At 33.9% G+C, this 12,564-nt stretch overlaps 1 protein-coding gene across 1 annotated transcript in view; it reads right to left on the minus strand.

Annotated features, from left to right (window-relative positions):
• Nucleotides 1-12,564, minus strand: part of LOC149804344 (symplekin-like) — a 102,565-nt gene that overhangs the window by 31,001 nt on the left and 59,000 nt on the right. Inside the window, exons 20-27 of the mRNA XM_089939127.1 lie at nt 11,327-11,440; nt 9,430-9,498; nt 8,910-8,991; nt 7,237-7,330; nt 5,501-5,570; nt 4,129-4,237; nt 2,609-2,709; nt 70-157 (exon numbers count right to left, since the gene is read on the minus strand). Coding sequence (XP_089795253.1) covers nt 70-157; nt 2,609-2,709; nt 4,129-4,237; nt 5,501-5,570; nt 7,237-7,330; nt 8,910-8,991; nt 9,430-9,498; nt 11,327-11,440 — 727 coding nt within the window. The remainder of the gene's footprint in view (nt 1-69; nt 158-2,608; nt 2,710-4,128; nt 4,238-5,500; nt 5,571-7,236; nt 7,331-8,909; nt 8,992-9,429; nt 9,499-11,326; nt 11,441-12,564) is intronic.

The following is a 12,564-nucleotide window of genomic DNA, read 5'->3' on the forward strand; positions in this document are numbered from 1 at the left end:
CATTATAACTCCAACTCTTAATTCACATGACACTTTAAATGTTCTGGAAAACAGTCTAATATGCCTTACCATGGCCTCCCAGCAATCGATTGAAGACCTCTTTGACCACAATGGGATTTAACTTGATCAGTTTGGGTAGAGCTGCAATAACTTCTTTCTAAAAATTTAAAAGATAATTAAAAGTTGCTACATAAGAACACAGAAATACAAAATGTGCTCTAAAATGATATAGTCATTAGTACCAAAATATGTAGAATTAATGCTTTCATATTAATAGAAAATAGCCAAAAGTAAATCTATATTCCGAATATTGCATCTATTTCTGAAAACAAAATAACTATACTATAAGTTTACCTATACCAGACATGGTGATGAAGTTGGCTCACACTAATCTATGTCACAACCGAATAATAATAACTGTGCACGACGCAAATATATGTATTATGGCAAAACTATGTAGAGATGTAGCTAGCGTATGGATATTTGCATCTTTTATGTCTTATTAGATAAAGACTAAACCAAACATAATTTGAACAACTACCACGCCATGGTTAAATTACTCTTGCAGAAAATTCAGTAGGATCAACATCTAATGCCATTTTTATTTTAAGATTCATGGCCCCTCCAAAGAGTAAATGAACCCCATTTTTTAAATGTCTGGTCCATTATGAGTGATGACAGTCAAGTCTTGGTCTGAATAATTTAGTGACATGTATTTGCTGATGTTCCAAATGTATCCAAGTTGACAGGTGTTTGTTCCATACTTCCAGCTATTGCAAATACTGATCCAAATTTGTTGAGGTAATTCATTCAGTGGAAAAATATGAAACAAGATCAAGATCTAAAAAAAAGAACAAGGGTTCTGGATAAATTTTTAATTTTCACTTACAGATCTAATTATAACAACCATTTAACTCAACATTTTGCCTTGCAATATATATATATATATATATATATATATATATATATATATATATATATATATTAAATAAACTAAAACATACATCATAAGTGTACTATATTTAAGAGTCCTTGAAAAAAAAAAAAAATTACAGAATCTCAAAAATTATATATCAAAGCTGAAATTTGCCCAATTTTGTATCCTAACATTAAAATCAATCAATGTATCATCTTGTTCTAAAGCATATATGTGCAAGTTCATCTATCCAAATTGTCTGGTGAACAGATTGATATAGATATGCAGATGTTCAAATCTGTGAATATTACTGACATTGGGCATGAAGAGTTTGGTCTGGATCTCAAAGTGTTTTGGAACTTGAATTGTATGTAATTAAAGCTTTAATGACTGAATATTTAGAATCATTACACAATTCCTCTTAGAGATGTCAGTGACATTAATTTTTATGTGATGTCATAACATTAAGTTCTAAGAAACATGCAGCGAAACTAAATTTCACCTTCATAAATACAATAATAACTCTTTGTTTAATTAAATTTGAAGTTTTATGAAACCGTAAAGCATATCAATATTGACCAATGTGGAAGCAGAGGTCTATGTAACATTGACTGGTTTCACAAAACTTCCTATTCACTTCAACAGAGTACTATAATTCTATAATATTGGGCCCTCATTCATTTGATGCTGAATAGCCATTACAAGTTTGGCAATTCTACACTAAATGACCTCAGTCCCAGTAAATCTCAATAGTTATACAAATGGTCATTCAGTACCATCACAGTATATCTCATTACTTATACTGGTATATTTTACAAAGGAGCCTTTATATAATACCAATGTTGTCAGCAAGATTATAATGGTTGCCATGGATAAAGGGTTTGTACACTATCAATTTGCAGTTGTCAAATATATCTCATTCCAAGACACCTTCTATCTAGTCAAGAATATGACCATTTAAACATCCAACTAAGAGACAGAAAACTGTAGCAAAGCTCTAATCAAAATTTTAAAACAGAAATATTGATAATCAACAAATAACTGTTAATATATCATCTATTATTATAGATTGAAAGACATACAAAAACATCCACACAAGTCCTTGAATTTCTAGTGGGGATGAATTTTTTATATTGTTATGATCAATTTTTTTTTAAGCAATACAGACCATTACTGCAGCTAAAAGAAAACAAATGAATTTTCAGTCATATTTACTGGAAAACAAAATTGAGGGTTAACATTCTATTTAACACATTTTTGCTGTGTAAACTGAGGAGCTGCCTATAGTCGGTACTAGGTCAGTACACTAAAATGCTTAGACTTGTTGCTATTTTAAACTTAGTTACAGTTTCTTACTATTAAAGAAATTTATACAAGGTTAACTTAGGACCTTGCTGAAGTCAATGACGTTAGACATTTCCCCATGCTGCAATGTTGCAAACTTTGCCATAATTAACAAATCCAAAATCTGAACCTGAGAACTCTGAAAAAGAATCTGCACCATACATATATATATATATATATATATATATATATATATATATATATATATATATATATATATATATATATATATATATATATACACATACACACACACACACACTCACAGATAGAAACATAACTGTTAGTTTTTCATTGTTTGAGTGGGAGGTTGGAAGTTGATTGGCTGGCCGTTGGCTGTTAAGTTACCTTAGACAGTCCTGTGAGAACTGGTATGAGGAAGCGAACATCAGGAACTCGTTTGTGATAGAGGTCTCGTACCCTCTCTACCAGTTCAGGAGAAGGTGCAGCTGAAATGTTCAATATAGACAGGTTGTAACTATGGGTTACAATGTAAATCAACATAATTTTAAGATTGCCATTGATGTACATTAATTATAATGATCAATGCCAATGTATTATTTAGTTCCAGATATATCCACATAAGAATTTTCTTCTGGCAGCATTTGCTTGAGATAAAGACATAGCTGCCAACCTCCGGGTTCACAATTAGTGAAAATAAGGATAAAAAGTCGTGAATTTGGACATGAATTAGTGAAAAATACCATGACAATAACTCCATCCACTCTGACCGTCAATACTACACTATATCAAGATCGCAATATAAAGCTAAAACACTACATATATGCAGATATATTTATTTATCAAGACATGATAGTGTGGCGGACTTGAACTTCCTCAACTGCTTGATCATAAATTTGTTTTCTAAACAGTTCAGACTTCTTGCCTGCTGGTTGATCTTGAAGACTAAAATTGCTGACAAATTTTCTGCAGCTAAGGAGTCTGTCTTATTTTTCCTCACTAGAGAAAATACTTTTTCGCTGTTACAGTTGCTGTGAGGAATACACAGGAGCTGCAGCACTTTTGGTTCTTCCACAGGAAAATTTGGAAGCGATTTTTGAGTCTGGGAACATTTGTCGGAACAAATGTTTAGCATGGTCTCCAGCTGATAACGGTAGATTGTATTCAACAAGAAAACTCACAATTAATGCTTCAGTGTTGGTAGTTTGCAGGTCTTCTGCTGATGGCTTAAAATATTCCAGAGCTGAAATCTGTGAATTCTTAATTTTCCCAACTTCTACATGTTTTTTGCAACCGATGTGCTTCCTCACATCGTCTCTGCGATGGCACACACTGAGTACATAAAGCATGATGAATATCAATGTTTAATGGCAGAATGCACAGCCAATTTTTGATGTATTCCAAATTAAACTTCACTTTTTGAGAATTACATTTCTTTATCCTTGGTGGTGAAGATATTTTCAAGATTTTACATGCGATGCTGAACTGTAACTCAAATCAGTGTTGGTGACGCATGCGCGGAGCAAAATTCCGGTTAGGCCCCAGTTTCTCTCAAAAGCATTTGTAAAACTACTCTTATACATATAGAATAAAATAGGCTAAAATGCTTGCTACCAGGCCAACTGTACTAATCAGATGTAGATCTACTAATATCGCGACCAACAGTACCGGACCGTTTCGGCAACTGCAAATATCACGACTAGCGCTTAACGGGAAATCGGTTATTTTATTAAAGATTTAAAATAATTGAGAATTGGAGAATTCATGAATTTTTGGCTTGCGGCGTGATACTGTGAATCGCTGAAAAAGTCGTGAAATTCACACCAAATTCGTGAGGTTTGGCAGCTATGTAAAGATCATGTGACAAGCTCACAGTGAAAACAAGAATTCTCTGAAAGACCACTTACTTTTATCAGTCAGAATATGGATGACCCTGGTGACCAATGTCTCTGCTCCTTTAGGACAGTTCTCTACAAAGGTCAGTAACTCTGGGGATTGCATTCCCATGCCTTTCACCTAAAATGACAGACATATAGTTTTGAGTCATATATTTGTTGAACATTTCCTAATCTTGTATAAACCGGAACTTCAATTTCCCCTTTCTCAATACATCTATTTTAATTTCTCTTTATTTTTTTCTCCTTCACTAACAGACTAGTATGAAATTGTCAACCAAATCAGTATGTAACATTGTATGAGTAAACAAATTCTGGCCCAAGTAGTATGCTAACCGATACTGGATAGGATCTAACTTAATCAATCAGTGAAGTACTGATCTAATACAAACGAGCCATATCAATCACTTGTAGATTAAAGTTTCACCCATTTTATGAATTTAAAATATATCATCAATAACTCTGCCCTTCCTTTACTTCTTTTCAAAATTCACAAAAATTTTTGATTTTCAAGATTACAGTACTGTTCTTGTTAGTTATTCGTACAGTAATAGCAGCACCACTATATTGTGTATGTGAGAATCAAAGATCTCCACTTAAAAGTGATAAAATATCAAAATCAAGAACAATGGGCCGTAGTTAAATCATTGATTGCATCTTTTCCCTTTAATAACAGAAATTTTTCACCCACACTCCAAATTAAAATACAGCATGGAAAATCTTCACCTAAACTCTAAATTAAAAAACTGCACGGAAAATCTTCACTGCACTATAAATTAAAATACGACATAGAAAATCTTCATCTAACCTCTAAATTAAAATATGTGATGAAAATTTTCACACACACTATGAATTTAAAAATAAACAGCATGGAAAATCGCCACCTACTCTAAATTAAAAAACAGCATGGAAAATCTTCCCCTACACTCTAAATTAAAAAACAGCATGGAAAATCTTCCCCTACACTCTAAATTAAAAAAATGGCATGGGAAATCTTTGCCTACACTCTAAATTAAAAAATGGCACAGAAAATCCTCATCCATACTTTGAATTAACAACACCATGAAAAATCTTCACCTGCACTCTAAAATACAAAAAACACCATTAAAATTTTTCAACCTCACTGTGAATTAAAAATGGCATGAAAAATTTTCACTTACACTATGAATTAAAAAACAGCATGGAAAATCTTCATCAATACAATGAATTAAAAACTGGCATGGAAAATCATCACCCACACCCAAAATTTCTCCAGACAACTACTGACCTCTTAAATTTCAGAGCTTAGCGCTTTTGGAAATATACTGCATGTGAAATATGAAGATGAAAAATTGGGGATTTAAAATTATGTAACATATGGTAAGATTTATTGGTATGAACTTACAGGAGTTTCCAACATTCGTAAAATTGTCCTCTTTATGTCAGCTGCTGTAGCTGTGTACACAGCAGCCAATCTGAAAATGGAATGACAATTGAAATTTCAGTTGTAACATTTAGCTACCTAAAATTGGAATGAAAAATTAAATAAAGCACTAACTATATCATGCTTGCAAATTATGTTATGATGTACATTATACTAGACAACTTTCAAAACATTCAACACATACATTGTAACATATTTAGACTATAAAGATGCCATCAGCAACATAAATCTTGCAATCTACTGAATTAGGTGGAGAAATAAATTAATTTGTATAGTGATGGCTACAAACTTATCCTCCTCATGAACAATTACTTATTTTAATCATGAAAACTGAATATCACACTATGTGATATACTAAAATCTACAGATAATTCTCACAAATATTCTTCTTCAATTAAGCAGTGACTGCTTGTTAGACCAAATTAATTGCAGACACACAGACAGCCAACCAAATTTTTATTTAATTGTACAGAAACTTGAACATCAGTATCTTAAATGATAAGAAAATTTTAGGAAATGTATAATTTAAACACAATGTCATTAAAAATTACATTGCCAAATTAAAGATAATGAATATGCTAATGAGTTAAAGGTCTTCTATGGTTGCATCCATCACAAAATTCCTTTATTGGGAAGATCCATAAAATGAACGAACAGTAAATAAATCAAAGCAGACACTGTGATGCACATTTCCCATCAAATTATTTCACCACCTAGATTCACAATTCAATGTAAAAATGCAATTTATAATGAAAACCAGATCCATGTAATTTTTAATATGTCACATAGTGTGATATTATTCTGTTTTCACAATAAAACATCAACATTGTCATTCTGTCAGAGTGATTCAGTGGTAAATGAATGGGCACAACATGGTTGAACAAAGGTCACAACTGGGCTGTGAAACTTTCTGAAAGATTATGGATAGCCCTGGCATAAAGTTTCTTCAATGGAAACTGAAGGAGCCCAGTGAAGACTGGGCTGTCCAACCTTAGTCAGGATGCCATAGGCAACCATGTGAACTTCACTCAATGGTTTTACTGTGAAGATGCAATGTAACACAACATCAGATTTTGGGGGAATAAAACTGAATGGAATAAAGTGAATGCCATTTATCAGGGAAATCAATGCGTAGCAGCAAAACAATCCCAAGTCATTTGAACAATGTAGGTGTTGAGGTGGTAAATGGAAATATAACATGCTGTCTGTCTCACTGTTTCAAACAAAATAGTTGAAGTCATTTTTCACATGACTGCTGATGAAAGTTGGCTTTCTTTTAAAAAATATCAATTAAAAACAAAGTGAGGTAATAGTAGGGCACTTAATGGTACACACGACAAAACAGTAAAACAAATGGCAACAGATATCAATTGTCCTCATCACAGCAGGAGAGTTGGTGGTGGTGAGGTGCAGTATTTGTTTACAGTCTTTACCACTCCAAAGTAAAATTAAGGTTTGAAATGAAATGATCTTTGATTTGTTGATTATTTAGTGGTGAGCAATTGGAATCAAATGCCTTGCCAACAACACATTATGGTATACAACCTGGCCTGATCTGATGGAAAGATTTGAACTGCCACTCATACAGTCGCATGTCCAGCACACTGACCACTGACATTATGACATTAATATGTTACATGTAATGATGATCATAGGTACTGTTTTAAGGATCAGATTTCATCCCTGGAGTAACTTACTCATGAATCATTTTGTGATGAGTGGGTAGAAGTCCCAGATACAAATATAGACACATTTTGATGCCTTCTTCTGTCCATGTCTGTGGTACCTCAGCTGCAAAAATAATGGACATTGAGTGAACAAACTCAACGTAGGAGAAAAATTGTTTGAATAGATATAAAATATATGAAATATCCTTCAGAGTTATGGGGCTCATACCAATATCTGTAGCTGTTGTGTGGAAACTTTATTTTACACGTAATGGCACAAATTATTTGTGCGATCCTTAGTTATCTAAAGAATCTTGACTGTGTTTCTGTGTATGTTTATCTGTGTTTCTTTTTTCTGTTTATGTGTCTGGATGTAAGTCAATATTTATCAAGATACACCATTTTGAATGATGGTAACATGATTTGTAATTAGAAACAATTTGCCAATCCTGGTAATAATTTTCACATAAACTTGATGATACTACTTTTAACTATGGATAATTCATATTTGAACTTGGCCATCTTCCAGTGAACTAAATAAAATCTATGATGGACCACAAATTTACTATGATAATTGAAGAAGATATCATCCTGAACCACTCCTAACCCAAAGTTATGACGACAATAAAAAATAACCAAAATGGAGAGTACTATGAGTGTGTGTGTAATATGGATTTTTAACGTAGCTTTAGCAATTTTACAGTCACATCGCTATGTCTGCAGTGTGGCAGTTTATAATGATGTCTAGCACTGGGGCATCATGCTGCAGACTAAAAGCATGATGTCCCACCCAGCCACATTATCCTGACACCAGACCGACCAGTCCTAACACTAATCTCTTAATACTAAGCGCCAAGCGAGAGCAGCATGATACCAAGATATTGTTCATCAACTTATTCAAGAACAGAGTACTGAGTATTATCAAATCATGAAGCCTCAGGTATAATTCAAGCTTAATCATGTGTTAATATCTGAAAATGAAATAACTTTTAAACGTGGCCTCTGGAAAAAGAAAAAAAAATTCAACTGTGTATATATCCCCTGCATTTAAATTGCATAAGAAATGCTCTCTTATCAACTTCCTTATATCATGATGAAATTGCTTGATAACACATTCTTAAAAAAGCAAGATAATTGTACGACTCTGATCTTGACTTCCTGATCTTGAAAATGTGATCAAAACTGTTTTTGTACTTTTGCTGTTGTTGTTGTTGTAGGGTTTAACAACATTTTTCAGGACAAGATAGGCTATACATGGTGGCCAGTATAAATGGTGGAGAAAGCACCTGGGAAAACTCTGGAAAGAACCACTGAATATAGACCAATCAGCCACTCAGGGCCCCATATCAAAATGTAATACCTAGCATTTATTCTAAAGATACATAAATGTACCATATTTCATTATCTCAATCAAAAATATCCGGAGTTAATGAGCAGGAATGAAAAACTGAAAACACTGCTCTCTGATCCTGAAGACATGATCCACATGTGGAATCAACAACAGCTTCTATAGATGATACATAAGCATAAAAAGTCTCACTAATTTGACTCAAAAAGCCTAGAAGATGTCATGTAAAAGAAAGTGTGATGGATGGATGGGCAGATGAACTAACAGATGGGCAGAATCATGGATGGAAATACAAATTCTGTGTCAGACACTTTTTTCCTGAACAAAATGGGATAATAAAAAAATGTAGGTTCACCATGTTTTCCTCGAAGCTTTGCATAGAATTCTGCTGAAGGTTTCAGAGCTGTTAAGTTCTTCAACATTTGAAGCGCATAATGCTGTGAATAAAATCAAGTTTAAAACTAGAATTAGAGTACAGAATTATTCTTATCAGATAAACATATGCATAGCTATTTCATTACTTTCTGCACGATCTGAGTTTTTTATATATATATATATTTAACAAGATTGTATCAATAGGTTCAGAGATATAGCAAACATATTAAAATTACATTACAGTTTAGCAAACTGGATCAAGCTTAAAGACAACACGAAACAACTCATTTTAAAACAGCAAGACAGGTCCATCTATAAAGAGTAACAACCTGAAAATATTTTTAAATTAGGGAGTTGCAGCACATGTAATTCTGACTGTAGAAACTAAATAAAAATTCCTTGAGGTGCTTGCCTGTATTGCATTATGTGCTTACCTGTATTGCATTATGTGCTTACGTGTATTGCATTATGTGCTTACCTGTATTGCATTATGTGCTCACCTGTATTGCATTATGTGCTTCCTCATGTTCATAAAGCTCCTTGACTACTTTAATAGCAGCACTTCGCATCTAGAATAAAATGGTAAAATTTTTTTAAAATATTGCAACAAGTATGTGTATATATGCATATGCACGTTAAAGCACATGATAAACTCAACACATCCAATGCAATATTAATCATGATGCACTAATGAAATATGGCAAAATAATAAAAACATATTTTAACTAAAGGCTGAGAATTAGATAAGACTAGTTTGACCAAAATGCCTGGGAAGTTTAGCCTTTCACTAAAAAAGTTACTTGTGCTTAGTCCAATCTGAGATAGACCAAACAACTGATTAATTTCAAAAACAGGCAAAATCATTATGAATGTTCCACTGAAAGGTCAAACTTCCTGGTCAATCTGACCAGCCCATAATATGAAGCTGCAAAGGTGAAGAAGGGTAAATGCCTGGCATGTGACAGTGTCATGAGATCAAAATTATTGCAAAATTGTGAAGAAAAACAAACCAAGAAGAGTGAAAGATTTTACCAAGAGTGAAAGCAAACTGTAACAATATCTTTAGTAGACAAAGGTAAAATAACCTGCATTTAAAAAAGAAAGATACTAAACAGTTGTACAAAGGCTCTGCATCTTGTCTGTGACCCATATTTTGATAAACCCCAGGTCCCGTACTTTGATAAACCCCAGATCCCATACTTTGATAAACCCCAGGTCCCCTACTTTGATAAACACCCAGGTCCCGTACTTTGATAAACACCCAGGTCCCGTACTTTGATAAACCCAAATTGTATCAGATTTGCGAAAGAACTTTAACACAAAACTGTAACATAAAGCTTTAATGTTGACAACAATGTCCCTACTGGAAAACTGTAATATAAAGTCTTAATGTTGAAAGTCAAGTCTTAATGTTGACAGGAAAGTCCTGGTCAGAAAACTGGCATCTATGTCTTAACATGCTTATACAGGTAATACAACACTGTCCCTGTCAGGTGATATAACACCACCATTTTGTCAGGTAATATAAAACCACTGTCCCTGTCAGAAAACTGGCATATGTCTTAATATGCTTATACAGGTAACACAACACTGTCCCTGTCAGGTGACATAACACCACCATCCCTGTCAAGTAATATAACATTGTCTTTAAGGTGATATAACACCTGCACCCACCCATACAAAAACTGATATCTATGTCTTAAAATGCTTATACATTTTAGAGATAATACAACACTGTCACTTTCAGGTGATATAACAACACCATCATTGTCAGGTAATACATCAATGTCTCTGTCAGGTGATATAACAACACCATCCCTGCCAGAAATCTGGTATCTATGTCTCAATCTACTCATACAGGTAAACAGTACACCATCCCCGATAAAATGACCAAAGACTCTTATCCTATGTCTCAACATGCTTATACTGGTGATATAACTATACTCCATCTGTGTCAGAAAACTTGTATCTGTCTCAACATGTTTCAATCAGTGATATAAAACTACAACTTGAAACAAAAAAAAGTTTAAAGGGGATACACAAAGAACAGAAAACCCATGAAAGACAGGCTGGTTATATGGCTGTGAGACAGTCTGTTGTTTTATGCACATCAACACACAAGGTTATATCATGCTGAGGCAAGTGTAGTGTAGTGCCTTGCTCTGGCAATGGAATACCATGACAGCCAGCCCAGGCTAATCAGATGGCAGGATTCAAACATGTACCTTTCTCATCACATGTCCCACATCCTAACTACTGAGCCACCATAGCTACTGGCAGAGAGATGGAAAGACAGACAGACAGACAGACTGACAGAAACAGAGTAAGATATAGAACTGTGAAACACACATAATGAAGAGATTCAAAATACAAACAACCAGCTGGTTGGGACTTTACCTCTGCTCTGTCATGGGAAGTAAACTCAAGGAGAGCATCTAGGAAACGGAGTCTGTGTGAAGGCCTCGTCAAGATCAGTGTTTTTAGAGTGTTCAAACCTGATGTTACTCGTTCCTGTTAATGATAATGAACCATTCTGATTATGTCTTGCAAATATAAATTTCAATTTGAAATCCAGTGAGATATTTACCACTTCAGATACGTAAAAATATAATAAAATCCATTCAGCAATAGATGTCTCAAATGCCCCTTGGAACCGATTTGGGTGTCTCAAATTGATACTGGGTATAAAGTGAAAACTGACCTATATTAATCTGTAATTATCAAGACTGTCACTAATATTGTTGAGATCTGCCTACTCAGCACATTCTATCAACTCAACAACGCTATCTGAGATCCTGTCCTATAAATAACTTCATCAAAAATCTTTCAGAAATGATGGCTCATAACTCATAAGCTTGGTCATTCCGATGCTAGGTACCCTGATTTCAATGCAACATAAACTTATCAAAACTTTCAAGACCAAGATGCAAGCTAGCATACCAGTGTTCATAAAAATCAATTTAGAAATAAAGTATCTGCAATATTAAAAACTGATTTTTTAAGGGCACACGATGGTCTATTGATGGCATGCAATGGACAAGGCATAATGCAAACTGTAATAAGATGATGATGCTATGACTTAAAGCTGCATGCTAGTATGTGCTGAAATTAAACACACTGACAACCTGTAACACTAACCCTATATAAATAAAATTCTTATAGCTTGTTGAGTGTACATGTGTCAAGTGAGTGCACATACTTTGTGTTCCTGCATTCCAAGTTTATACTCTTCCATGGTTCTTGTATAGAAGAAATGTTCTTAGTGTTCTTTTTACTGCATAGTCATTGTAGTCATTGTACATCTTTTTCTCTCACATGTGTGTATATAGTTCATGAAAACTACACTGTACCCAATATAAACTTACACTGGCATTTTTTTTCTTCCTATTTTTAATTCAAACCACAATTCGAATTTGGAACTGGATTCTACAGATCTTTCCACAGTAATAATTCTAATACAATGGCTGCTATAAGTGACTGTATCCATAATTACACTACTTCCATTCTGCAAAATGACTAGTGTACAAAGATTTTCCATGGATTCCAGCATAAAAATTGAAGGCAGTAAAAGAACTGCATGGGTTTGTCCAGACTCGTTGAACACCTGGTTTAGAAAATTCCACCTGACCAGCAGC

The sequence above is a fragment of the Sinohyriopsis cumingii genome, chromosome 2, assembly GCF_028554795.1.
Source record: "Sinohyriopsis cumingii isolate HCF-2022 chromosome 2, ASM2855479v2, whole genome shotgun sequence".
NCBI lineage: Eukaryota > Metazoa > Mollusca > Bivalvia > Unionida > Unionidae > Sinohyriopsis > Sinohyriopsis cumingii.